The 24967-nt window shown below is 47.1% G+C and overlaps 1 protein-coding gene and 1 long non-coding RNA gene across 4 annotated transcripts in view; one reads left to right on the top strand and one right to left on the bottom strand.

The window, feature by feature from the left end:
- Positions 1 to 1923: 1923 nt before the first annotated feature.
- On the bottom strand, positions 1924 to 7439 carry LOC142603745 (uncharacterized). 3 transcript variants are annotated; one of them, XR_012837641.1, is made up of 5 exons: positions 6845 to 7439; positions 4454 to 4711; positions 4099 to 4284; positions 3027 to 3136; positions 1924 to 2474 (listed from the first exon to the last, which is right to left on the bottom strand). It is a non-coding gene; the product is annotated as an uncharacterized LOC142603745 (long non-coding RNA). The 3 variants fall into 3 exon arrangements; XR_012837644.1 differs by lacking the exon at positions 6845 to 7439 and adding an exon at positions 5142 to 5499; XR_012837636.1 differs by lacking the exon at positions 6845 to 7439 and having other exon boundaries at positions 4454 to 5499.
- Positions 5787 to 24967, top strand: part of CCDC3 (coiled-coil domain containing 3) — a 41654-nt gene continuing 22473 nt past the window's right edge. Inside the window, exons 1-2 of the mRNA XM_075765751.1 lie at positions 5787 to 6488; positions 7469 to 7643. Coding sequence (XP_075621866.1) covers positions 6076 to 6488; positions 7469 to 7643 — 588 coding nt within the window. The 5' untranslated portion in view covers positions 5787 to 6075. The remainder of the gene's footprint in view (positions 6489 to 7468; positions 7644 to 24967) is intronic.

The raw sequence follows: 24967 nt of genomic DNA, 5'->3' as shown, positions 1-24967 counted from the left end.
CAACAATGACCGATAGTCTGGTCATCCTGTCACTGAGTAAAAGAAACTGTTTGCATTCAATTTATTCAAGGGAGTCCTTGATTAGTGGATTATAAATGCCAAAACTGGGTGGGGATTTCTAATAAGAGAGGTTTTTTTCAAGTAGCAGACAACAGCACAACATGATCCCATGGCTGGAAGCTGAAGCTAGGCAAATCTAGAATGGAAAAAAAGCACAAGATTTTAGCATTTGAACAACTCATCAAAGGACAAGCTTGCTTCTCCACCATCTGAGATGTTAAAGTGAGGGTTGGATGTCTGTCTTCTGCTTTGTTCTAAATTCATGTATGATTTTGACACAGTAGTCCCTGAGTGACATCTTCTAGCCAATGTGGTCAGATTAGACTTTCCTAATGGTCCCTTTGCCTTTAAAACCTCTGATTTATAAGAAGTTCATTTACCTGGACCAGGGTTCACCCCAGGGACAGGGAAATTAGACATCTTTATTCATTCTTCCACAGCTGTGGGAATGATATGTTTAGATATTTTTCCCATCACCAGTTGTGTCAGTGGTATGTGTTATGCAGATGTGTGTCTACTGGGAGCTATGCTCAGACAGCACATTTCACATTGATTTATGAACAGATTTCTGAGCGCAGCAGCTTCTGGCCTCTGCTGACTTGGGCTGGAATCAGCTTGCACATTGTTGTTACTCTTATTCTTGGACCTGCAGTCATGGCTTACGAACCAGATGCTGCAGAAATGCAGAGCTGAGGAGGTCCTTGCCTCAGAGCTCTTCTGTAAGAGCCTGGCATGAAGCAAGGGGTGGATGCTGGTAGCCAAGGGAGCCCAGGGAAAAGATGGGTGATGAATGTGCTCAGTAGTGATGAGCTAGAAAAACAGTGTGTGTAGCAACAAGTTGGTAGGCCAAGGCTGGGTCTGCCCAGGAAAATGTACTGCAGGACTCAAGACATGAGAGGAAAGAGCCAGCACAGCATCTTGGTTGTGTAATGGTAGGAAAGGCCACGTCTGGGAGAAGTTACAGGAAAAGTGTCTACACAACCTTAAGAATAGAGAGGGAAGTCTAAGGTGAGGATGGCATCCAGGTTGTAAGCCCAAGTGATGGATAAGAGAAGATGATAGTACCAGGGATTGAGAAAGGGTCATTTGGAATGAGAGTTATCATTCCTCTTCAGCCATGATGGGTCTGAGGTGAGGGCCAGACATCCCCAGGTGTCAGGGAGCCAGGCTGAGATAGGAGTTTGGGTAGGAGGACACAGCTAACAGGACAGAGGTCCATATCCAAAGGAAAGTGAGATTTGTCAGAGATCAGGGACAGAGGGAGAGGAGAGCAGGACTCTGTGGGCACAGTGAGGGCAGGATGGGGAAGATGGACAGTGGGGAAGGGTAAAGGTCAAAGGGGCCAAGAAAGGGCAGAAAGATAAAATGAAGGTGTAGGGAAAGGTCTCCATCCGTACCAGCTCTTTGATCCTTCTACGCACTTTTCTGTTTAAAGTGTAAATGGCATTAAAGAAAGTCTTTTTACTGCTGCGCATAAAGGAAATTTTTGCAAACTCTTTGAGACAGCAGTGTATTCCCGGCTGATCCCCAAAGACAGCTCCTATTTCTTCATGGTCCTGATTACTCTTCAAGAGAGAAAGAAACAAAAAGAACTACTGGGAAACTTTGGCCAGGGAATATGTTTGTTTGTTTTTAAATAGGAATCACCCAGCCCAGCCATTGGTACAAAAATAGTGACATATGATGGACCAAATGTCAAACTATGCAAAGAATGACTCAAATTAGAGAAGCATAGAGAGAAGAAGGTAACAAAAACATCTCTTCCTGTGGGGACACTAACACAGCCAAATATTCATCTTTGTAGGTCTCCCAATTTAAAGAGGGGTGGGCAGCGGAAAAGAAATCTGGGTTTGATATTTTGTACCCTGGACTACAAAGGAATCACTGCGGATATATAAATAAAGTACAGCTGGGTTGAGGTTTCAGATCACCTACACCCATCAGAAAGGCAGCCAGACTCTGAGCACCGTGCTCTCTTGTTTGATACCTGGACTAATGCTCAACTCTGTCCATACTTTGAAGGCAAAGAACGAGACAGAGCAGAGCTATGTTTTATTAAAAGGCTTAAATCACCCGCATCGCCACAGAAACAGCAAAGAAAATGACACAGCCCGGAGGGAGAAAACTTTGGTTTAAATATCTGTAAAGATGTGTGGAAGAAAAGGAAGAGCTCCTGCCTGGGAAAACCACAAGCCTGTCTCAAAGTCTACAAGACTATCTAAGCGGAGGAAGTGAATGAATAACTGTGGCACATGCATGAGTGGCTGAAAGCGCAGCCTGAGTGGTAATTGGCTCTATTGGTGCTCCTCTGATTAGCTGGTTTTGGCTACAGCGCTCGTCAGACCCACGCTGAGTTCACAGCACAAAAGTATTCACGCTGCACTGAAGAACGTCTCAGATCAGCCAGTGGATCCCTGCAGAGAAACAGCAAACACAGATCTGAAGGATGCAGTCTCCGGGGAGGGCTTCTAAATCCTTACTTCATGTCACTAATTCCTTGTTAACCAGAGCTGGAAGAGAAAGGACTCCTGGAACTGATTCAGATACTCCTGCTACTTTTTACTACCTCAGAAATTGAAGAGAGAAGAAAATTGATGGTGCTTCTGTGGAGAGAAATTTAAGAGCAAAATCACATTAATCACTGTGATCTGAACGTAGATAGTTTTAATTCCTTACTAAAACACTGATCTGAATGTTGCTAATGAACTCAAACAGCAAATAGCCCAAGGGACCAGCTTGTCAGGATGGGAAGGAAGGGTTACACACTGATGAATCTCCAGAGAGCCTCCCGACAGGGAGAGGTCTCAGCTGGGGACGTCTTGCAGAGGGCATGAGAGAAGACGAGCCACTCCGAGCCCTTACAATGGCACTGGGCACAGCACCAGCAAACATAAATGGAAGAGAACAAGGAAATTGCACACTTTTAAGTGAGAGGTATTTTTATTTTTATATGAAGACTTGCATACCTACTGCATCTCCTCCAGAGTTATGGCCAAGACCTCCTTTAAGCTCATTCAGCTCTGAAGTCAGCTCCCATGGACTCCCACTGTATCCTCAAAACACCGACACAACCACTCTGCAGGATGATAGAGAAATTCCAAAGAATGTTAATTGCTTGCTTCCACACTCTGGTAATCAGGAAGACAGTTGGAGAGCATCGCTCAGAGCCAGTGTATGCCAGCAAATGCTGTTGTGTTTTCTCAGATGGCTCACCGGTTCAAACACTCTCGCCAAATATAAGCAGTTTAATTTAGACTATTAACAGTAGCATTAAGGAAAGACACATCCATATTTTGGGTGTGAGCTGCCTGTGTCCCTCCCTTTCTCATCCTGTCCTCCTTCCCAGCTGCTATGTGGTGGCTAACTGAAATGTGAGGAATAGCAGAACAAATCACAGCTTAGATGAGATATTTCCAAAGTGGTTTGAGGGCAGTTGACCATTACTCACTTGCAACACACAGTAAACAGAGATGAAGCTTAAATATGAGGCTCTTCTACCCAGAAGATATCAATCTCATATGTATACACAGCAGAAATAGCAATTGCATTTCACACAAGCTAAGAATTTGGTTCCCAGGACAAAAGCGACCAACCTAGGTTACAAATGTCTCATCAACTTCTTGGGGCTCTACCTCCTCAGCAGCAGTGCTGGAGTAATAACGTACGTTGCTGCCCACATGCAACACGAGATTCATGTTCCTGAAGCCGCCAGGCTCTGACACCAGCCATACCACCTGGAGAGACCTTGGGGAGACATGGAGAGACATGGAGAGACCACCTTGCATGGGCTGAACATCTCTTCCATCACTTGCAGCACTTCTCTCTTTCTTCACATGACCCCCTTGTCTTTGCCAACATCTCAAAGCACCATTTCTCAACAGAAACCTGAGGCTTCCATGTACACTAGATTGCACAAAATGCCTCCAGGATTGCCCCTGCTTTGTTTGAAGTCAACAACAGCCTCAATTCTTTGTTTTTCTCCTTAGTTCTTATTATGTATCTGAAAACTACTGCATGAAGCTCTGAAACCTTCTTTACCAGTTTAGTCTCTTCAGTTTCCAAAGCAAAAGCAATTTTTCCTGATGGTTAACATTAAAAAATACTGAGCTTGTTGGTCTGTTGGGATTTCCTGAGGATGTTTTCTTCAAAAAATTCTTTTCAGATTGCCTTTAAACCTTTTTTCCTGAAAGTTGTGAAGCAGTTTGTTGATCTTCAGGAAACAGACTATTAAAAAAAAAAAAGTTAGAAAAGCTCTGTGATTATGGAGCTTTTGTTAGGAAAAAAAATTATCAAAACCTGTTTCTGTTTTAGCAAGAACCAACTTTGCTGTTCTTGCATAAAGCTATGATGAAATACATTATAGGACTGTGCCATCGTGAAATATGAATATTACCTTTGTTAAAGTCTTCAGCCCATTTTCTGCACACAGCTGAGTCTGATGGAGCTATTCCGGAGGGAGACACTTGTCACAGAAGAAGTCTTGTCTCACTGTCATGAACTTGGCTCAGCATTATTTAACTGATGACTCATTATTTTGCACACTATTTCAAATGCCTGTCATGCACGAGGACCCCCCTATACTGGGCACAGCATGAACATGGAACAAAAAAGGCACCTTCTGCTCCCAAGAGCTCCTAGTCCTTGTAGAGTACTGCTGAGGGAGATGGAGACAGACAGACAGACAGAGGATGAGATTGAAGGAACCAGCCAGGACATGCTGTCAAACTTTTAGTAACCATCACAGCTAGGGAGAGATTTAACTGGGACCATGTATCCATGATATTCGTATTCTAACAAAAGTTTCTAAGTGTCCCATGCCCATTCCTGACTCTATTATCCTCAGTGAGATCAGATGTGGGAAAAGGAGAATACTGAAATAGAAGGAGGCTATTTTGGGCTGCGAGTGGCGCGAGGCCCCCGAGGATCCTCGGGAGAAGCTCCACAGCAGTTCATGTGCGGGGAGAGGGTCAGCCTCTGAGCCATCTGCCAAAAAGCTGGAGAAGCCTGAAGCTGCCTCAGCCAGTTCTAGGAGGAAACAGTGGGAAGCAAAAATATATCGAGACCTGGCTTTTTATTTTTACCTTGTTCACCAGATGTATTTTGAAAAACGGTTGCAGACTGCTAAGAAGAGCTGCTCTCCTCCACTTGCAAGTTTTTCTCCATTCTCATTTGAAGCGGGAGAAGTGAGTGACCGGGGAGACAAGCTTCCCACCCCACACACCTTCAGTTTCCCAGGCTCTTCTTTCCCAGCAGGAGCTATACAGCCCCCTGCTCCCCTGGGACACTTGCATTTCCAGCACCCTACGAGCCACCCCTTCGCCTCCCAAAGGCCTAGGTGCCACCAGTGCCCACCCCGGTGCCCGGAGATGCATTGGCAGCAGCTGCTCCCACCCCGGGCTGTGCTTGCCCTTCGCATCTCTGCACTTTTCAGTGTCTGTCCTGTCCACCTCTTCCCTTTGCATTCCTCCTCTTTGCAACTCTGCCTTTGCATCCCTCCCCTTTGTATCCCTCCCTCTTCACCTCCCCCTTTGCACCTCTCTCATTTACATCCCTCCCCTTTGCCTCTCTGCCCCCTTCGCATCTCTGCCTTTTCCCATCCCTCCCCTTTGCATCTCTGCTCCTCGCATCTCTGCCCCCGTACACCCCCTGCCCCTCGACCCTTTACATCTTTGCCCCTTTGCACCGCTGCCTGCTTGGACCTCAGCCCTTTGGGTATCTGCCTCCTGGCACCCTCCGCTTCCCCCCACCGCGCCTTTGCATCCCCGCCCTTTCGCTTCCCTGCCCCTTCGCATCGCCGCCTCCCTGCCTTCTCCACCCGGGCCCTTTTGCACCTCTCCCCCAGCGCCCCCGTCCCCCCCCCCCCCGCAGCCTCCGGGTCAGCCCGCAGCGGCTCCGGGCCGTTCTCCCTCCCCCCCGCCCCCCTTCCCCGGCTCCAACCCCCCTAAACCCCCCTCCCCTCCCCTGCCCGCCCGCCCGCCGCGGCGCGCACCCGGCCCGGCCGCGGAGCCGCCCGCGATGCCGCCTCCGCCGCGGCTGCTGCCGCTGCTGGTGCTGGGGTTGGGGCTGGGGCTGGGGGGGCGGGCGGGCGGCGGGGGGGGCTGCCAGCTGCCGGCCGAGTGGCGGCCGCTCAGCGAGGGCTGCCGAGCCGAGCTGGCGGCGATCATCGTCTACGCGAAGGTGCTGGCGCTGCACCCCGACCCCTACGGCGCCTACAACTACCTGCCCTGGCAGAGGGGTCCCCCCGCCGGCCCCCAGCAAGAAGCGGGGGGGCTCTTTTATTCGGCCGAGATCGAGCTGCTGTGCGACCAGGCGTGGGGCAGCATGTTGGAGGTGCCCGCCGGGTCCCGCCTCAACCTCACCGGCCTCGGCTACTTCTCCTGCCACTCGCATACCGTCATGCAGGGCTACTCTTATTTCTTCTTCCTCCGGTGAGTCCCGGGATGGGGTTTTGGGGGGTTCGGGGTGGGGTTCGGAACCCTGGCTCCGGGGCATCTCCGCGGCCGGGGGGATGCGCGCCCGGTCCTGCCCGGGAGGCTTCGCTCCGTCCCGCTGCGCCTTCTCCTGCGCGCATCCACCCACAGTTTCATCGGGGGAAAAAAACAACCTCAAACCCATAATATTCCAGCATTGACGGGCAGCAGATGTACGAGGAACTGCTGTCGAGTAGCTCCTGCGTGCTGCTGCTTTTGTTTTTGCGGCGGGACGGTCACGGCGCTGGAGAGGGGCCAGAGCCTCTTCGCCGAAGTTTGGCATGGGAGTTTAAAACCCATCCCCAAATACTCACCCGATAGCTTTCTCTCGGCTCTGCCGAGTCCCAGCCAAAATCCTGACTTTGGGCTCATCGAAAAAAGAAAAAAAAAAAAAAAGAAAATAAACCGCAATGTAGGAACAGAGCCATCGCTGTGACCTTTCAATCCAAGAGCGTTTGCGAAATACTACTCAGTGGCTTGTTTCGAAATACTCGGTATGTTCTTACACTGGGTGCGTAAGGAAACACGGTTTGATGCTGTCTGTAGCTATATCTTTAAACACATTTTACACAAGTTATTTATTGATTGTTTGAAGGAGTACTTAAACACCAGGATCAAGGGCAAAGCGATGAAAATTCAGTAGGAACCAAGGGCCAAAATATAGATTTGCCTGATTCGTGGGGGTTCATTGATGTCCGGAGGGCAGCAGGAGCCTGTTAGGACCTTACTGCTGCTGCCAGGTCCCATCCTCTGTGGTGGAAATTGCCATCTTGGCAACTAAGTGTCAGGAGAGCTGAGAGCCACATGACAGCTAAAAGTCTGCGTGTGCGACTTTGGTGGCACTTGTTGAGCCAGGCTGAAGTACGACGGGTGACTTCTGCCGGAGAGAAAGCACCGTTCAGGCTCACAGTGAGCTGCCTGTGCAATTTGTGTTTCAGAATGGATGAGAACTACATCCTCCTGCCGCATGGAGTCAACTTCCAAGAGGCGATCTTCCCGGACACCCAGGAGAACAGAAGGATGTTTGCCAGCCTTTTCCAGTTTTCTAACTGCTCGCAGGCGCAGCATGTCTTGAGTTTCTCCAGTGACTGGGAGATTCAAGAGGACAACCGGGTAAGGGATTTATCTGCTTTCCAGTGCTTGTTTTCAAAGTGGGCACTGGCATTCCCATGTCATTTGCAAATGTGTATATATGAATGCAGAGCAGCAGATCCCTGATTTTTCTGGTCCTTTGGTGGTGTCACTGGCAAAGTAACACACTGGTGGGGAGATGTTAAACTCTGTTTTCAAAGCTGACTTCTGTGTTAGCTCTTTAGCTTCTCATGGACCTGAGCAAAGCTTGGTATCAACCTGTTCATGTTCAATAGATTGTAAACCAGTATTGCTTGTGATCCTGTCCTACTCCTCCCAGGTCATTCCTGGGTTTGCTATCTCTAGACCCCATACTTTAACTTCAGGCAAAATGTTGAGGAGCAGAGCTTTGCTTTTGTACTTCTCTGTTCATGTCATGTAGCGAGAGCAGTGCCTGGACCATGACAGACTGTAAGGGATTATTCTTGCCTAACTCCACATAACAGCATAAATATCTACTGAACTGATCGCCCTAAGCTGTCTTTGTAGCAGCTGGGGAAAAATAGACTCTTGAGGGCATGTTTTGTCTGAGTGATGAGGGTATGGTTCGTCTGAGCGATGTCGGCACTTACTTCTGAACAAGCTGAGTGAAATGCCTCTTTCTTCGCTCAAGGGAGGCCACAGCTAGTAGTTCACCCTCTAGGCGATCCTCCCTTAAGAAAGTACATTTTTAGTATGGAAAGTCCAACCGTACCCATTGTTAGTGGCTTCTTAGCCCATTTATGAGGCTGTAGTGTGTGTAATAAATGCAGGATTTTAATAAATACTTTCTTGGCAGAGAGGAGTAACACATAACCTGCAGTTATGTGTGTGCATGTTCTGGATGTGCACATACATTTGCAAAAGTGGAACTTGGAGAGCTGTTTTAGTATCAAACCTTGTTTTATGAGGCTGGTGGTTTCCACCTGTACATTTCAAGCATCTCTTTAGGTCAGGATGGACAGGACATGTGTCATGGCTTGCGTCTTCTGTGGATTCATCTGAGGCACAATATTTGCGTCCAGCAGCAGATGGTGGCCTGTTTGGGAGAAGGACAGAGGGAACTTGGTAGCTGGCTGAGCCCTTTCCTTTCACCAGTTGGCCAGCCACCAGTGTACAAAGTTGGAGTTGTTGCATGGCCATCTGGACAGTGACACATCCTTGGGATGCCCCACGAGCGAGCATTTTCTCACTGCTGATATTTTGGGGAGGAAATGAGGAATGGTGATATTCAAATATATATTTGGGGACAGCAGCATGAATTGATGTCTAGGAAAAAATTAATTATCCTACAATTAGATTGCAGAGCTGTAACCCTGGCTGGCCAAGAAGGGGGAGGTGGAGAGCTCTGGTCCCAGCCCTGCCTCCTCCCTGCCAGCCCGCAGGCTCCCCAGCGCCCCAAGCAACGTATTTGGCAAGTAAAGGCTCTGCTGCTGCCAAATCCGCAGATTTTACTCCAGGGGAGCAAAGTGGCGTTGGGGGACCACCAGAGCCAACTCCCAGCATCTGCTTGCGATGCATCTGCATTGTTTATTTAGCTGTGCTGAGCTAAACACAGGGTATCTTAATGGGCTGGTGCTCGTTTATGCCAGGAGTGAATCTCACCAGTTGGCTTTAATGGAAATCACAAGGCAGAAACCCCCAGGGTAAGTTGGGGCAACCAAAAGCATATGTATCAAAAATGCATTTCAGCTGTTGCACTCTTTGGCCCCATGCAGCTGTGAGCAGATTAGGGGGGATTAGAGCTGCTGGTCGCACAGACCTGGGCTGGGGGCTTTACGTACGTCAACACCCACCCATTCAGTGAATAAATTCAGCGCAACTGACGGACACTTTGTCTCCCCCTCGTAATGAAAAGTAAAAGCTTCCTCTGCACCAGTTAAAAATAGTTCAGGCTGACTGTGCTCCCATTCAGTTCCTGCATCTGTGTTTGCCCAGTCCCAGCGCCAGCTCCTGGTGCGTGCGTGCCCCAGCCTGGGAAGGGGATGGCGTTTCTGGCTGCCACGGTATTCGAATATTTTATACATCTATTACAGACATAGATAAATTATTACCTAGAAGTTACTCTTTATTGACTCCAAGGAGATCTTACGTTGACTTGTTCAAGAGTAGGAGTCTCAATTTGGTTGGTTTCCCAAGGCAGGTGCCCATGTCCAAGATGCAGCTCTCTTTAGCATTTTCCTCCTCTCTTTGCCTTGTCGCATCTGATGGTAATTTTCCCAATTGCCACCACGTCTGCTTACATCCCATCACACTGTGAACAATTTCCATTTCCCAATGCGCTCAGCTGAGCTGTCCCATGCTGGCTCCTGAGCTGAAACCTATGGGGTGTGCTGACTTTGTGGCACAGAAAGTGAGCACTACTTGGAGCATTGTTCTTGAAGCTTTTTGGAAAAGAGGGTCTTAGGGAGCCTGGGGACATCCACAGTGGTGTCAAGTTGTGAAGAACCTAGGCAGAGAGAAAAGGGTCTTCTGATGAGACTCACACTGCAGTGAGGAGTCAGGGGTCTCACTAGCTACCACTTACTGACATAAATTGCTAGTTAAAATCCGTCACGGATGTTTTGTGCAGTCAGAGGGAAGAGATGGAGACGCTGAGATCCTCAGAGCAGAAGACAGCTGGGGTGGAGGTCTGGTTCCAGGAGTTAGTATCTAAGGTCCTGCCTCCAGGTCTTGGGACAGCTGTGTGCAGGGACATCTTAAAAAGCAGCTCTGTCAAAAAGCGGCATGCCCAAGTAGGTTTGGAATACAGGAGTGATGAAATCTCCTGTTTATAGCTGGATCCCACACTCCGAAAGACTTTTTGAATCCCTGTATTTGCTTATGGCCCTGTGCCCTACTCTTGATATATTTCTGGGGTGGACATTTTAAGGGAGAATTCAGCACTGGAAGCATGTGCAGTTGCAATGAATAATTCATGTTTGTAGCGCTGGGGTGAGAGAACCCTCTGATGGGTGATGGGTGAATGTCTTTAGCCTCACGTAATGCTGCTTCCAGTGAGAGGTTCCTTCTGCGAGGTGTGCCTGAGATGGCTGTGGAGCGGTCACCCAAAGGTGACGTCTGATGTGCTGTTCTCCTGCTCACCCTCTTCTTTCTGCCATGCTGTCCCATGGGGTGAAACGAGGAAAATCCTGACAGGTTCTTCTCTTCCACCCAGCAAATGTGTCTGATGATGCAAAAGAGAGCAAAGAGGTGTGCAGGAACTTCTCAATACACTGGAATGCGCAACCTGCCTTTTCTGTTGCAGGAAAGCCCTTTTAATTTTCGGAAAACCCCATGGTGCATGGTGAAAGGAGGCCAGACCTAAGGCACATCTCGTTGGGGATAATACATTCCTCATCCTGGGCATGCTGCTGTTGTTGGCAGCTAATTCCAGCTGCGTTTTTAAGCCCCTTGCAGTCTGGGCTGAGGGCCAGGTGCTGCTTTCCATAGTTTTCCAATAACCCCATAGTCTCATAAATTCACTCAGGTGCTTGTTCTGGCCACTCCAGAGAGCATTGGTAGCTCTGGCTGGCATTTCTTTAGGCACTTGCATTTTGCTTCCAGGTTTGCAGAGGCAGTAATTAATTGGGCTCCATCCTGACTTTTCTCATTGCCCCTTACTGATGTCTGCAGACGTCCTGCTTTACTCCAACTCTCCACCACAGCGATTTCCTCAAGGTTGTTGCTAAAGCCGTGAGTTCCCACCCGGCTTGGGGTTGGGGCTGGGTTTGTATCAAGTGGTTGCAACTTCTTGCAGAGCAAGGGACCCCTTCTTGTAGCATGTTGCAGGTACCTGGGTCCCAGGCTTGGCCCAGTCCCAGAGCTGATGTTGGTGGAGATAATAACACAGAAACGCTTCTTTTTCCCCTTCAGAGTTACAGTTTTAGTCAATTCTTCCCACTCTCCACCCCTGGGAGGCACGCCTTACTCACCCATCCAAGGAATCTTGCAGTCACAGCAGTTTCTTTTAATAAGGTGCTTTTATTAAAGAAAGGAACAATTAAGAAGTAATAAAAACCTAATTAAAATTCTTAAAAGCTCTGTGTTTTTACCCAAGTCTCATGTCAACCCCCTGAGCAAAGACCCTCAGACGTATCTAAGAGTTTGCAAAGTCTGACAGCCTCCTACACGGGCATGCCAGGCTGTCCTGTGCCGGCTGGTGTGCAGCCTCTGGGTCACCCCTGCCTTGGGAAACCACCCCAGACACCTCTTTTCCTTTACTCCCTGCTTCCCCCAGTGTCCCTAAATTTGCTCATGAACCCCTGTGTGCCACCCAGTTATTCTCCGGTGCAGCTGGTGGCACTGGTGTTTCATTACTGACGCTTTTAGGGTGCAGCCTTGCGATCTTTTCTTGCTCAAAAGGAATCCAAGGGGTCAGAGTTATTTTTTGGAGATGGGGATGAGCATTCGGCAGTGCAGCCAGCATCCTCCTGCAGGGATGGGGAAGGGGAACAGGAAAATCCTGAAGGCCCACAGACCATCTGTATGTGCCACTGCCTCTTTCTCATGACAAATTTTTTTTATGGCTAAGTGCTAAATGACACTTTTCTACACTCAGGGAATTGATTTCTGCTTGCTCAAGCTGGGAGGTGGGAATCATCCCTGTGGTTTCCCCCCTCTCACAGTGCCTCCTGCTAAGTCTGGGGGTGATTAAAATCTTGTCCCCCTGAAGAGTTTTATCATTTTAGTGCAAATCTAGAGGCTGTAATTTCTTCTCCTGACTTGGCCTTCTGCAGGGTGGTGCGATCTTGTAAGTAAGACCTGTTGCCTTGTGTGCACATGGGGGATTACACCAAAGTGACGTGAGGTCTGGTGATAATAAGGTCTACAGAAGTGTCAAACAGCACTCGTTATTTTTTATTCAGAGGGGTTTGTCAATAGCTTGATGGGGAAACGCAGTCTTTTGGCCTCTCCTTTTATTCACGTGGAAGAGCTGAAAAATGAGCCCGCATGCATCATAACAAGGGAATAACAGCAATGTGTCAAACTGATCGTGAGCAACTGTGAGAGCACTAGTACTGTGATAAAGCCCACGGATATTAAGGAGTCCAATAACCTCAATTAAGCCTGGTGAGTTTGCAGGGGTAGATTATATCTTTTATTAAGCCTCTCTCCTTGCGTTGCCTGTTCTCCTCTTGAGCACAAGAACCACAACCACGCTGTTACTTCAATTGATTTAGATGAATGGACTTGCCTTTTGAGAGACCTCCAGAGATTTAGCTGGGTAATAATAAAGCTTTTATGAGAGTAGTCGGTGTCCCAAATAAAAAGCAAGGTAATTAGTGGGTTAGCAGGGCTGTCTACAAATACCTTAGCATCTTTGGGCCTGGGTCCTCTTCTCCGGTGGCACTTGGGCTGCTGTAACAACCTGATGACCTGATTAGGACACCTGCAAGGCTTTGGAGCAGCTGAAAAGGGAACCAGATAAGAAAAGCAATGTAATTACATAAATGGCCTTGCCATTATTATGCAAAGCAAAAATTAAATTAAATGGCATTCTTCCTCTGCGGAAGTAGAGGAAATAGTTTCAGAGCTGTTTGTATTTTAGCAGCAGCCGTGTGCGTGAACTGGGAGCCACTGGGTCGGATCATTCTCTGAATCCATCTGCGAGCAGTAGCACATCTGCTCAGCAATAGCCCCAGCCTGTCTCTTCCGTGATGATCTCTGGCAAACCGGGCAAATGGTAGCGGCTTTCATTCAGCAACACTTCACAGGACCGTGAGGGCTTAAATCACAGAGAAATAGCGCAACATGCCCCTGGAGAGGAGAAAAGAAGAAGGCAAGTTGGGGAAGTCCCCATAATTTTTCTGACCTCCCTGATTTTGAGTCTGGACAGAGTTTAAACAGTATCATGGCTAGAAAGTGTGGATGGATACCTGCTAGGGAGATGCCTGTGGCATCTCTGGAGACAACCTGAGCTGCCTTGGATACAGGGACCTGAGCTCTTCCTGCTGTGGCTGAGTTGGACGTCGGTGATGCTGAAGGTGACTCTGTTATGTGAATCATACAAAGCCTGGCTGCTAGAAAAAAAAAAAGCTGGTAACTGTAATGGATTTCAGCTGAATTTTCATCCATGATATCCACCGAGATAAAATGAAAAAGCATTTTGGTTTTTCTCTTTTAAAAGTTAAGAACTTTTTCACTTGAGGAGCTCCCTCTCTGCTCTCAGTGCTGGGAGACAAAGCGCAGGACTGGAAAATGCCAGTCATGGAGTCCAGAGCCAGCAGTTTTAAGGGAAGGACCGGTTTGGAAAAGAGCAGGCAGCAGCCTGGCTTAGTTAAGATAGTTTTCTTTAATTCCCATCTACTGGCCTTTGTGTTTGCTTGTGGCATAAGCTGCATAAAGAGTGCTCCCTTCCCTGGTCCTAAGGCACAAAGGAAATAATAGAAAATATTCTCAGTTCAAAACAGTGCTACGTGGCAAAGGCAGGGCAAAAAGACTTCAAAATAGATGAAAATGAGGTCCAATATCTAGAGGTTTGAAAATCTTGTTTTACATTCAGTTTCTTGCCCTGCCCTTTGTTAGAAGAGTTGTTGCTCCATTAGCTTAATAGCATGATAGAAAGTGTACATCGCTTCTGGGCAGTTTCAATAGTGATTTACAGTGCTTTTGTTTTCCTCCCAGAAACCCACCCAGAGCGTATCCCCTCTCTACAATCTGTGTTTAATTTGAATACATGTAAGCAATATTAGATGAAATGCTGACAAGTGTCTGGGATGAGAGGAGACCACGAGACAGTTGATATGTTTGGGTAACATCCCTAAGAGTCTTTTGGCATAGAAATGACGTTGACTCATTTCCAAATCTTCCCACCCAGGCTGTAGTAGGCGACTCTTAGAGGTCTGACTGGCATCTCCCTATCAGTTTTCTGTGTTCCCACATGCACACAGGGTGCTAAAATACAGAATAAAAGATCATGGAGGAGTTCAAAATAGTCTTATGCATGGGATGTTTCCATTGCATATGGTCTATTCTTGTATTTATAGCACCCAGAAGGTGTTCTGAGCGTTTCCCAGGAGAAAATGGGGAAATTTCTCTGGTTTTAGGGTGTCTCGTAGAGGCACCGTATTTCTGTATCAGAAGGCAGGTTGGCTGACTGCCATATACAATGCAGGAGGGTTGACTTGAGGTAGCATGGGAACCTTGAAGTTGATGTTGGTTGTGAACACTCTGAATTTGGGGTTGAATAAGGAGCTTTTCCCCACCCATCTGAACTCTTCTCCTTGCTGACAACCATGACTGGTGGGGAGCTGCCAAGGCGAGGCCTCCACTTATCACCCTCCTGGCACGAGCACAGGACAAGGTGAGGGGAGTCCCAAATCAGGGTCCCAGCTCCTGGTGGACGAGTCTGGACCAACTTGCTCCCTATCAACCAGTACAGATTATTCCAGAGCATAGCTCGCTCTGACTACATCTCAGGCACATCCAAGTACATGATATCCTTAAAAATATCCGGTTTCCAGCCCACCGAGCAAGGAAATGCCCAGACAGCCATGGGTATGTGTGTGTATGTACACAGCTGCCTCCTCCAAAGGGCGAAACAGCGATCCTTCCAGGAATTGGCAGTGAATGAAGATCCACATGGCTCCAGGCTGCTTTTAATTATCCAGAGCCACACTTTAAAGGAGTTCTGCCAAATGCACTAAATCATTCTGGATTTTGTGTCATGAGGCTATCTGCTGCTGTACGTGAACTTGGTGGTGAGCAATGCACCTGACTCTGGCCCCAGAACACCATCTCGGCTCTCCATCTGGCTTCTTCCACCGCCACAGGGGTGGGAAACTGCTGGTGGCCACAGAAGTGGTTGGTGGCTGAGGTCTGCACATTGAGAGACGCAAAGGTGGGGCTGAAGGGAACCTGTGGTCCCTCCTGTTTTGCACAAAGAGCCAAGGCTGCCTGGAGGGGTGCTGCACCCTTGAGGTTTCCAGCCTGGAGGTGGTTGAAAGACCTGTGGTGGTGCTGCTGAGCACAAATCTTGCCACAGTGCTTGCTTAGCTGGATAAAGATTTTTTTGCAAGCCCCCTCAACTGCTGACTCTTAGCCAAGGGCTGAAGCAATGTCTTTCCCAGTCATGTTGGAAAGATGCAGGAACCTGACTGGGGCTAACTTCATAGTGTACAGCACAGGTAGGATGTTTCTGCTGTTGTCTCAAGGTAGGTAGGAGAGACAGGACTTTCGCTGAGCCGGTCACGTTCCCTCTGTGTTAGGCCAGAAGTGGCTGAAGTGTGAGACATCTCCCTCTGGGGACTGCAATGTAAAATTTGAAGCTAAGCCCATAAGCATCTGCATGTGAAGGTGGGCTGGGAATTGCAGCACTGTAATGAGAAGTGGACCTCTCGTCCATACCCTGTGGAGATGACACTGTCATGGGAAAAGTAGCAAGAAGAAGACACGAGGAGGCTGACCGGTCCCTTGTCTCCTTCCCTGTGTGTGAGCAATTTGGTGATTCCTCTGCTTTTCTGCCCTGTCCTCCTGTTCACGGTGTGGGAAGGTGAGAGAGAACATTCCACTGCACATGGACTGCGAAGGGTGAAAGCACTGGCTGGCAAGGGGAGACAGGTGATGGGGACTTGGGCGGTTACTGGAGCTGGGAAATGAAGTGGTTCAGGACAACATGTACTTGAAAGCACTTGTGTTCACGGCCAAATCACCTTCCTCGACACAGGTTCCTGTACTCAAGCTGCTCCCCTGGGTATCTGGGACCTGGCCTCCAAGGAGAAGAGTTGAAGCTGGCGTTCTTGTAAGGGGGATGTATTATCTTACTGACCTGAGGCGAAACAAAATGTGCAGTCTGAAGGAGCAGATCATGGGTGTTTTTTGATCCAGTCATGCTTATTATTCATACTTGTCACATGATTTTTCAACCTTAGAGAGTCGAGGTACTGACTTAGCCTGAGAGCTACTGGAAGATGCTTAGATATGTCTCCCAGTAACCCACTGGGCCTATTTCAGTGCTTTTGATTGGGTTCAGAAGCAAACATCTGAACTGGGTGCACTTGGCTCTTCACTTGCTTGGATTCTCCTAAACCTTGGTTTGGGCCAGCTGTTTTGGGCAATATATTCAGAGTGTGTCTCAGGCAAATTTTCCGGGCCAAGAGCAGTCAAAATGAATGAGGGAGGTCCCCAAATTCTGTATTGTTCAGCCCAATTATGGGAGCCCCTCTGTAAATCTGTGAGTCTGTAGATGTGTTAGGTGTGTGTGCAAATCCATGCTTTCTGTTGGTCAGCGCTTGGGAAGGATGATTCATGTGGACCAGCAGTTCTGGGCCAGGATTTATCCTTTTGCATGCGCTGGTCCCACAGGCACTGTGGGCAGATCTGGTCTTTGGTTTAGTTGCTGGCCCCAGTTGACCTTGAATCTGAGGAAAAGTCTTTTTCCACTTCTCTTTCTCTCCTGACCCACCTGTAAGATAGATACAGGAAAAGATGGAGCAAAAAATTTATTAAAATCAACAGCCACCAAAATCCAGCTGGCAGCTGGCAGCCAGGACACCTGTAATGCTGCCTGTAACCGGATCAGCCATTGCGGCTTGAAGGGAGATGAGATCTTTCAATTTGGGACATACTTTCTCCCAGCCCATGCATTTTGACGTTTATTTTTGCAAACGGCAAGCCAAGTTGGCTCCAAGGCAGCGGTAGTTCGAATCCCTAATGGAAGCTGCAGACGGAGCCTTTTAAAGCCCATCCTGCCTCTGCCAGCCAAGCGCCTTTCCAAATTCCCGTGGAGAAGTGTCTTTGCCCCGTTGCAATCGGCCAGGAGCAGCCACGCGGTGCCAGGCTTGGCTTCGCTGCCGGCCCTGGAAGCACGCAGCCCCTTGCAGCAGCTAATGCAAAGTGACAAACCAGGGCGGCCGGTTTCGGGGGACTGGGAGTATGTGGTTTCAGTGTGACCAGTTGCGGCTGGTTGCTGCTCAAATCATTGCAGGTGCCTCTGGCAGCTGATGCAGTGACTACCTCCTTTTGCTGCCCCAATTTGGGATTTTTGGGGGTTTTTTTTTTTGAAGAATGCTGCTACAACTGTTAGTCCAGTTATCTTTAAAATGAATGATGGTAGGGAAAAATATACTGAGGGAGAGGCAAGTTTCCATGACATTGTATAATGTGAAGGGGAAATAATATGGCTAGAAAGCCAGGTCTGAATTTCTGCCCAAAAAACTTAAGAGCAAGCAAGCAAAAAAATATTTCCTGAGATCTGAAAACACTTAATGGACTTGTTCTGCAGTATTTTTGCATTTCCTAGATCAGTGGGGAACCAGTAGAAGTACTAGCTACTGCAAAGGGGAATGTCAATGCAGTGTTTTGTATTGAGACAAGATGTAGGATGAAAACACAAGCTACTACTTACACACTGTCATCCTCAAACAACTCATCTTCATCACCATGCAGGGATAGCGTGGATGGTAAAAGCAAGGCAGGCATGTTAGGCTCTGTATCCCAGTCCAGTGGAGAAAATATTCTTTGATGCAGGATTTATCCCCACCGGGATTAGAAACAACCGTCTGAACATTTTTTTGGTCTATAAACTTGCTAGTCTAAATCCTGTGCCCTTCCCCTTCCCCCTCCGTGTCTTCCGGCCTTCTTGTACTTTGACAGGTGGGTGACACATGAGCAATGGGGGTTTGGTTGTTTGTTCAAACCAAAGTATGTTGGTGGTACAGAGCCTGGCTTCCTTCTTCAGGTGGATGGTGACATGTGTCCTCTTCATTGCTTCAAAACACCATAAGTTTATCGCCTCCATTTGTTTTCACTGTAAACCTGTTTCAGAGCACTTTCATTTGTTTGGCTTGCTTTTTGTCTTTCCAGAGCCTTTAGACAGGATCTGAACATGATCATGTTCTTCTGGATGTTTTTGATTACATTTTTCATTGTGGAAAAAATTCAGTTAGTTGCATAACTGGATGGTAGTCGGGGAGAGAAAGGAAGGAAAGTCAAAATGGAGGAACAGCTTATACTGACATTGACCGAGGATAGGAATAGAAATTCAGATGCTGTAAGTTCCCATTTCCATTACATGGTAAAGAAATCTTGTTTCATAGCCTTTGAAGCATGAACATAGCAACCACATGCACTCAAAATCCTCCATTTTTTTTTGCAGAGCAGGAAAGCTCTTTTCTACCTTAAAAGCATCATCTTGGGGTGTGGAAGAGGAGGGATAATGAGGAAGGAGCTTAGCCACAGTGAACATGAGGGAGTTCTGCTAGATGCCAGCCCATGCTTTAAAAGATTTCTGAGGTCTCAGATGGGTGGGAGAGAGTTTATTCATGGTCTATAAAAGATATCTTAAAGGGAGAATCTCTGTGTACGTGGCTTATCTGTGAGAAGGAAACAGGGAGCTTATTCTTGCCCTGTAAGTACCTCTGTTGGGGAGATATCTCTAAGTAGAGGCAAAGAAAAAATAACAGATGTCAAGAAAATTAAAATAACATGGAAACAGGAAATGAGGAAATAATCCACCAAAATATGTAACCAACTGATGTGGTGAAATCTCCATCACTTACAAGACTCGAGTCAAGCTGGAGATTGCGGTGGGTCTCTCAGTCAGAAGAAGACACTCTCCTTTGGCTGCCTGCCTCCGGAGGAAGATCCATTGCACAGGTCATGACATGGCTCCGCGAGTGACTATATAAGGTTTCAGAGCGCCATCCTCAAACTGGATGGCTGTGGTGACAGTAGTGACTTGCTCCTTCTGCAGAGGGTTTAGATCCACCACGCTGTGACTGAGCAGCTCCAAGAGGCACCAGGTAGCATCCAAAGCCCACCTCCATCAGCTGGATTCTAAAAGACAACCTGGAGGGTTGATTTTTTTCCAAAAATCACTTACAAGTTCCCTGGGCCCTTCAGACAGCTACAGCCGTGCTGGACATGAATGCAATGTTGGGAAAAGCCTGTGGATTGGAAACAATTTTAAGAAGACCCCAGGGAAGGGTTGTTACTGCCATCGGTGATTTGGTTTCTGCCCTTTTACATGTTTTAGGCTCAGGCATGTTTTGTCTGAGTTCAGTGAACACTTCACAATCCGTCCCTTGAAATCCTAATTGAGCCTGTGTTTTCTTAAGTCTCGATTTCAAAGGGCAGGGGAACGAATGTGATTCTTGGTTCTTTTCCCAAAGGTGCGAAACTGTAGATTAAATGTATCCTGGAAAGAATATTTTATGCTCAAATCTTTCCCGCTGCAATAAAAATGGCTCAAAACCACATTCAGTGACAAAACTCTCCTATATTTAACCCATGTCTAGAAGCAGCTGAAATACTGACGGGAAATGTCCTGGTGCTTCCAAGTCAGTGGCACTCTGGAGCCGCTGGAATGCATCCCTCTCCTTACAGACGGTCCTTGCTCCAGAAACACATTGCAGATGTTGAGGATGTGAAGGAGCAGACTCCTTCCATCAGTGTTAGGACAGAGAAGGGCTAAAACCAAAATCTCAGACTGGAGACATCCCTGATGCCTGTTCTGTGTCCGCACTTCAAGATTGACCTCTGGTTCCTGCTCATTGTCAGAAATGTCTGAAATGGGAGAAGTCTCCCGTGGTCCCTGCTAACAAAGTGGTGTTTATCACGCTCTGGTAATTGCATTTGCTATGGTATTTACAGCATTTCCTATGTTTTGAAATGGAGAGATCTCAGGCTTGCCCAGGGCTAATTGTGTACTCTAACCTGCTCCTAAACACACATGTATCTTTAAACATTAACATACGCATTGGCGGTGTGCAGGGTCGGTCTCAACCCCACAGCTACTGAGCTGGGAATGTGACTGTTGCAGTGTTAATGTTTGCTCTCAGTATTGATCAGGGGCAGTATCTTGTCCCTTCCTTTACAGATCCTAGGGAATTTCTGTTCCTTTTTCCTTTTTCCTTTTTCCTCTTTCCTCTTTCCTCTTTCCCCTTCCCCCTTCCCCCTTCCCCCTTCCCTTCCCTTCCCTTCCCTTCCCTTCCCTTCCCTTCCCTTCCCTTCCCTTCCCTTCCCTTCCCTTCCCCTTCCCCTTCCCCTTCCCCTTCCCGCCAGCAGTCCTTGCAGGAAGTGGTACAGGCAGACAATGGACGAGGAGAGGAGAGGGAGAGGAGGCAGGTTCTCAATCTACTTAAATGAGGATTCAGAGCAATTTGGGACTCCAGGAGTGGAATAGAGGTTGTGGCAGACTTGTCTTGTGTTTTCAGGGAGAGGTTCATCTCTGCCTACCCTAGGAGGTCACTAGCACCAAGCAGATGTTCAAATGTGGTATTCTCCTATTCAGCATCTTAGAAATGTGCTTTCAGTTAGTGTGTCATGCCTTTTTTTAATAAGGGAAACCACTAAAAGAACAAAAATTAAGTTCTTTATTTTTTCCACTCTCAAGCCCAGAATGCTCAGAGATGAGGCCAACTGGGCATCACCAGCAGTTCCAGCCCTGGGTGGGAATCAGCAGCCAGACCGAGACACCCACCTTTATGGGAGCAATTCAACTGCCTGTTGCCGTTTGAGATGCCACAGGGATCAGAGAGATCGAGCACAAGAACGGGAACAGCAGGAAGCCTGCTGTTCATCACTGAAATATCACCTTCTCCAACGGCAGCTGGAGCCCACACGGGCATTTCAGGTGTCACTAGGTGTCACAGGGTGGGCATCTGTATCACACTTCATTTTATTTAATTATGAGAATTGGCTTTTAAATATGAGAATTGCCAACAGAACTACTGCTTACAGACATGCTTGGGAAAACAGAGCTATGTGATGCCAGCGTTGTGTCCTCTGCTTGGCAGCACTGATGTTTTCTCCAGGCATAAATTGATACTGAAGTGACAGGTTAATGAATGTGCATCTTGTGCACATGATGGGGGGATCAGTCCAAATATTGAGACGGGTTCTTCCCGTGACCCAGGTTGTGCTTGCAGTGTCAGCTGCATTTAGTGATCCTGACTTCTCTAGAGCAGCACAGTGATTTGGAAATCCACGCCCAGCACAATATGCGAGTTGAAAGAGCTCCTGTGTCGCACCCAACAGTGAGGGTAGCCCTGCAAATAACTGGTTGCAGATTCTGCTTGCCTTTTGCGTAAAGATAATATATTACTGTTGCAGAAACAGAGCTCATCTGAGCTCACATTGTGGTCTGGTCTTCGTCCCGTATGGACTTCTTAGTGTCTGAAAGGACTGATGTGGTCCTGGACCATTTATGCTACAACACCTTGACTGTGACCATGACTCTGTCTCACTTTCTGCTTTTTCTGGATATAGCAGTTCTGGGCTTAGATTCAGTGGATTCTAGAAAAGTCTATGGCTTGAAACAAGCCCCGCAGCCTGCCTGGGATCCTCCTTCCATATCTGTTGCTGTGTGGAGCAGGTGGCTTGAATTTGGCTGGAGCTTATGATGCATTTTGGAGTCTTTATTTTCTAGCTTATAAAACCTTTTGGATAAGATTTTCTGAATGCATGTAAGATGTTGAGATTTATTTGTGGATTTAAATCCAATCTTCTAAATTGCTTTAAAGCAATTCCTTGTGTTTTGAAATTCCAAAACCCCTGGCCCCCTTTTTTTAAATGCTTGTGGTCAATTACAGACTGATTCAGGAAATGGTGCAAAATGTGTAAATGAAACTAAAAGCGTTTTTCAAAATGGTGTTAGGAAAAGAAAAAAAAAGAGGACACATATGTTATCAATACTTTACCAAAAGTGAACAATATCTCTGACCATGGAAAGCCTTAGACTCCAAAGCTTGCAGTAACAACCGGAATAAGCTTTCTAATCCAGACAACATTGTCAGAACCATCATGTGAGACCACCTGTTTACCTGGGGCTCTTTGAATCACTTCAACATTAATTTTAGGGCTTTTTCTATTTGATCTCCAAGTGTATACTCTAGATAGGACTCTGAACATATTTTTTCCATGCATTTTAGGTATAAATATTCTGTTTTGGGGTTAGCTTCTTGGTTGGATTTTTTTTAAGTAGTTGTTGAAAGGAGTTAGGGAGCTTATCTTCTTCAGTACTGCTCCCAAAATGTGAGTAAAGACTGGATTTCATTCCATATAGGGCTCTAAAGTGCCACAGCCAGCAACAGAGTGCAGCATAGGAGTCTTTTTGACAGGCACTCTAGTATCGGAAGCCCTGAATTGACACAAAATAGTGTCTTCTGAGGAAAAAGGGGACAATACAAGTTGGGGCTACAAAAGAAGGACAAGATATGTGCCTGTCTGATTTTAAAACTTTGAAATGGAAATCAAATTATATTCAAGTGAAGCAATCCATTGAATAGCCAAATCTACTGTGCTTTGTGCAACCTACTTAGTGGAAGCAGTTTGGGACTTTGTCCCATGTCCACTGAAACTCATGCTGATTTTAAAGGAAAAGGAATTGTGTTAAGGAATATAGCCCACTTTCTCCTCCTCCTGAGCCTGTGCCTGTAGTTTGAGAAGTGTGTAATCTGTGGCTGTGATAGAAGAAGTTGGTGTGAGGGACTATTGGGCTGGAGGAAACTAAAGATACCGTGCAGAAGAACCAGCCAAGCCAACCACAATGTTGCTTCTGTTCATGAGTTTTGAATAGAGGATTGCCCCATACCAGACAGAGGAGACATGCTTTTGGAGAAAACTCCATTTCTGGAAAAGGAAAAGGGCAGGAGATAGGGCTGTCTCTTGCCCTGATGAAGCAAACAGTAGCACGGTGCCTGAAAGATACCAATGATCCTAGGAAGATTTGGTTTTGTCAGGAACTAAAACACTGTAGCAGTTTATATTGCTTCAAACCATTATTTAGAATTTGTCTTTCCTTACATGGCCTCATTTCTGGGGAGAGCTGAACTTGCAAGTAGAAGACCCAACCAGGCCTAAGAAGCTTAAAATTATCTTTCTAAATTAAAGGATCAATTAGCCTAGTAGCTGCAGTAGTGTCAAGGCCTGGTCAGCCCTTTGAAAGGAACAGTGAATCATGCCATATTTAACACGAAGGCCTAGCAATACAGTAAACTTAAACTTTTCAAGAACATGCAATTAAGAAAAATCCATGTGATTTGTTCTAGACATGGGTTTGCTTAGCTGGGGTGATCCTCAGACTGTCAGCTGCAGGGTCCTCAAGTGTTGGTTTGCTGGGACAGTGGATGCTGCAGGGGTCAGGGCTTGTTGGATAAAGGGTTTCTTAGACAACGTACACAACTTCGCTCATACATTAATACCTATAACGTAGACACCTAGAGGAGGATTTGGTTATCTATCTGTAGAATCCTTACACCATTTGAAATGTCCTTGGATGTGCAGAGCTGGCAGATATGTCACAGAACTTGTGGAAGACTCTCAACCATCTGCAGTGGCAGATGGCGGGTAGGAATATGCCTGAAAATGCACACTACCTGTAATGCTTACTACCCAAAATGAGGGTAGGCACCTCCAGTTGGGCAACTGGATCTTCTTCTTAGAGTCAGGTGTCTGACCTAGAGCTGGATCCAGAGCTGGAGGACATGAAGTGAATCAAAGTAATCATGAAAAAAAAAAAAAAAAAAAATCACTGAGGTGAAGTTATTTCTGTATATTAAGTTGTTTCTATATAGTCAGTGACTTTCAGTGGATTTATCTTCCATAAAGCTGTCCAGCCTCCTGTTGAGAATCACCACTTTTTGATTGCCTTGAACCTGGCTCCTATTATATCATCTGATACCCCCCAGTTCTGCTGGAAGATGCTGTCAGTCTCTGTTTACTCCCTCCCTGGCACTCGTGGTTGTGTAGACCTCTATCCTATATCCTCTCATGGCCTAGGACTCAAGGTTACAGACCTCGCTTGATGTCTGAGCCTCAAAGGAGGTTGTTTCTGTCCTATCCTGGATGGGAATCAGCTGCCACAAATGCTCTGTGATGCAAGTCCGTGAGAAAAGAGAGAGTAAATCCCCTTCCCTGACTGTCTGGGACCTCCCACTGCTATTGCCACAGGGAAAATTCAAAGTTTTGCCTAGACTGCTGGAAGTGCCAACAGGGGAAGCAAATATTTGTGTGTAAGACTTAACCCCAAAAAGATTAAGTGCAGATGGATGTCAATAGTGCCAGCAACCTGCGAGAGAAAGTGAAAACTGAGAAGGACATGAAAACAGAACATGGTGCTGGGGGAAAAAAAGGAAAGAATAAAATGCAAAACAGATTAGAAGCAAATTGAGGAGAAGGAAAATTTCAACAGGGCTTTTTGCTTTCCCAAGGAAAGGCAGCATGAAGACCAGTAAGAGGAGCAGTACAGCAAGGACTCATCAGTGTTAGCAGCTTGGGAGGCTCCAAGGGTGTTCACGAAGTAGGGAGCGGGTTGCAGCTTGGTGGGATGCTGCATGGACAGTAGATGCCTTTGGAAATTGGGAAGAGTCCTGGAGGTGATGAATATCGTGCATGGACTTCAGTTC

This window comes from Balearica regulorum, chromosome 1 (assembly GCF_011004875.1).
Source record: "Balearica regulorum gibbericeps isolate bBalReg1 chromosome 1, bBalReg1.pri, whole genome shotgun sequence".
Lineage (NCBI taxonomy): Eukaryota > Metazoa > Chordata > Aves > Gruiformes > Gruidae > Balearica > Balearica regulorum.
Note: the sequence above shows the minus strand (reverse complement) of the source record. Positions and strands in the feature narration are given on the sequence as shown.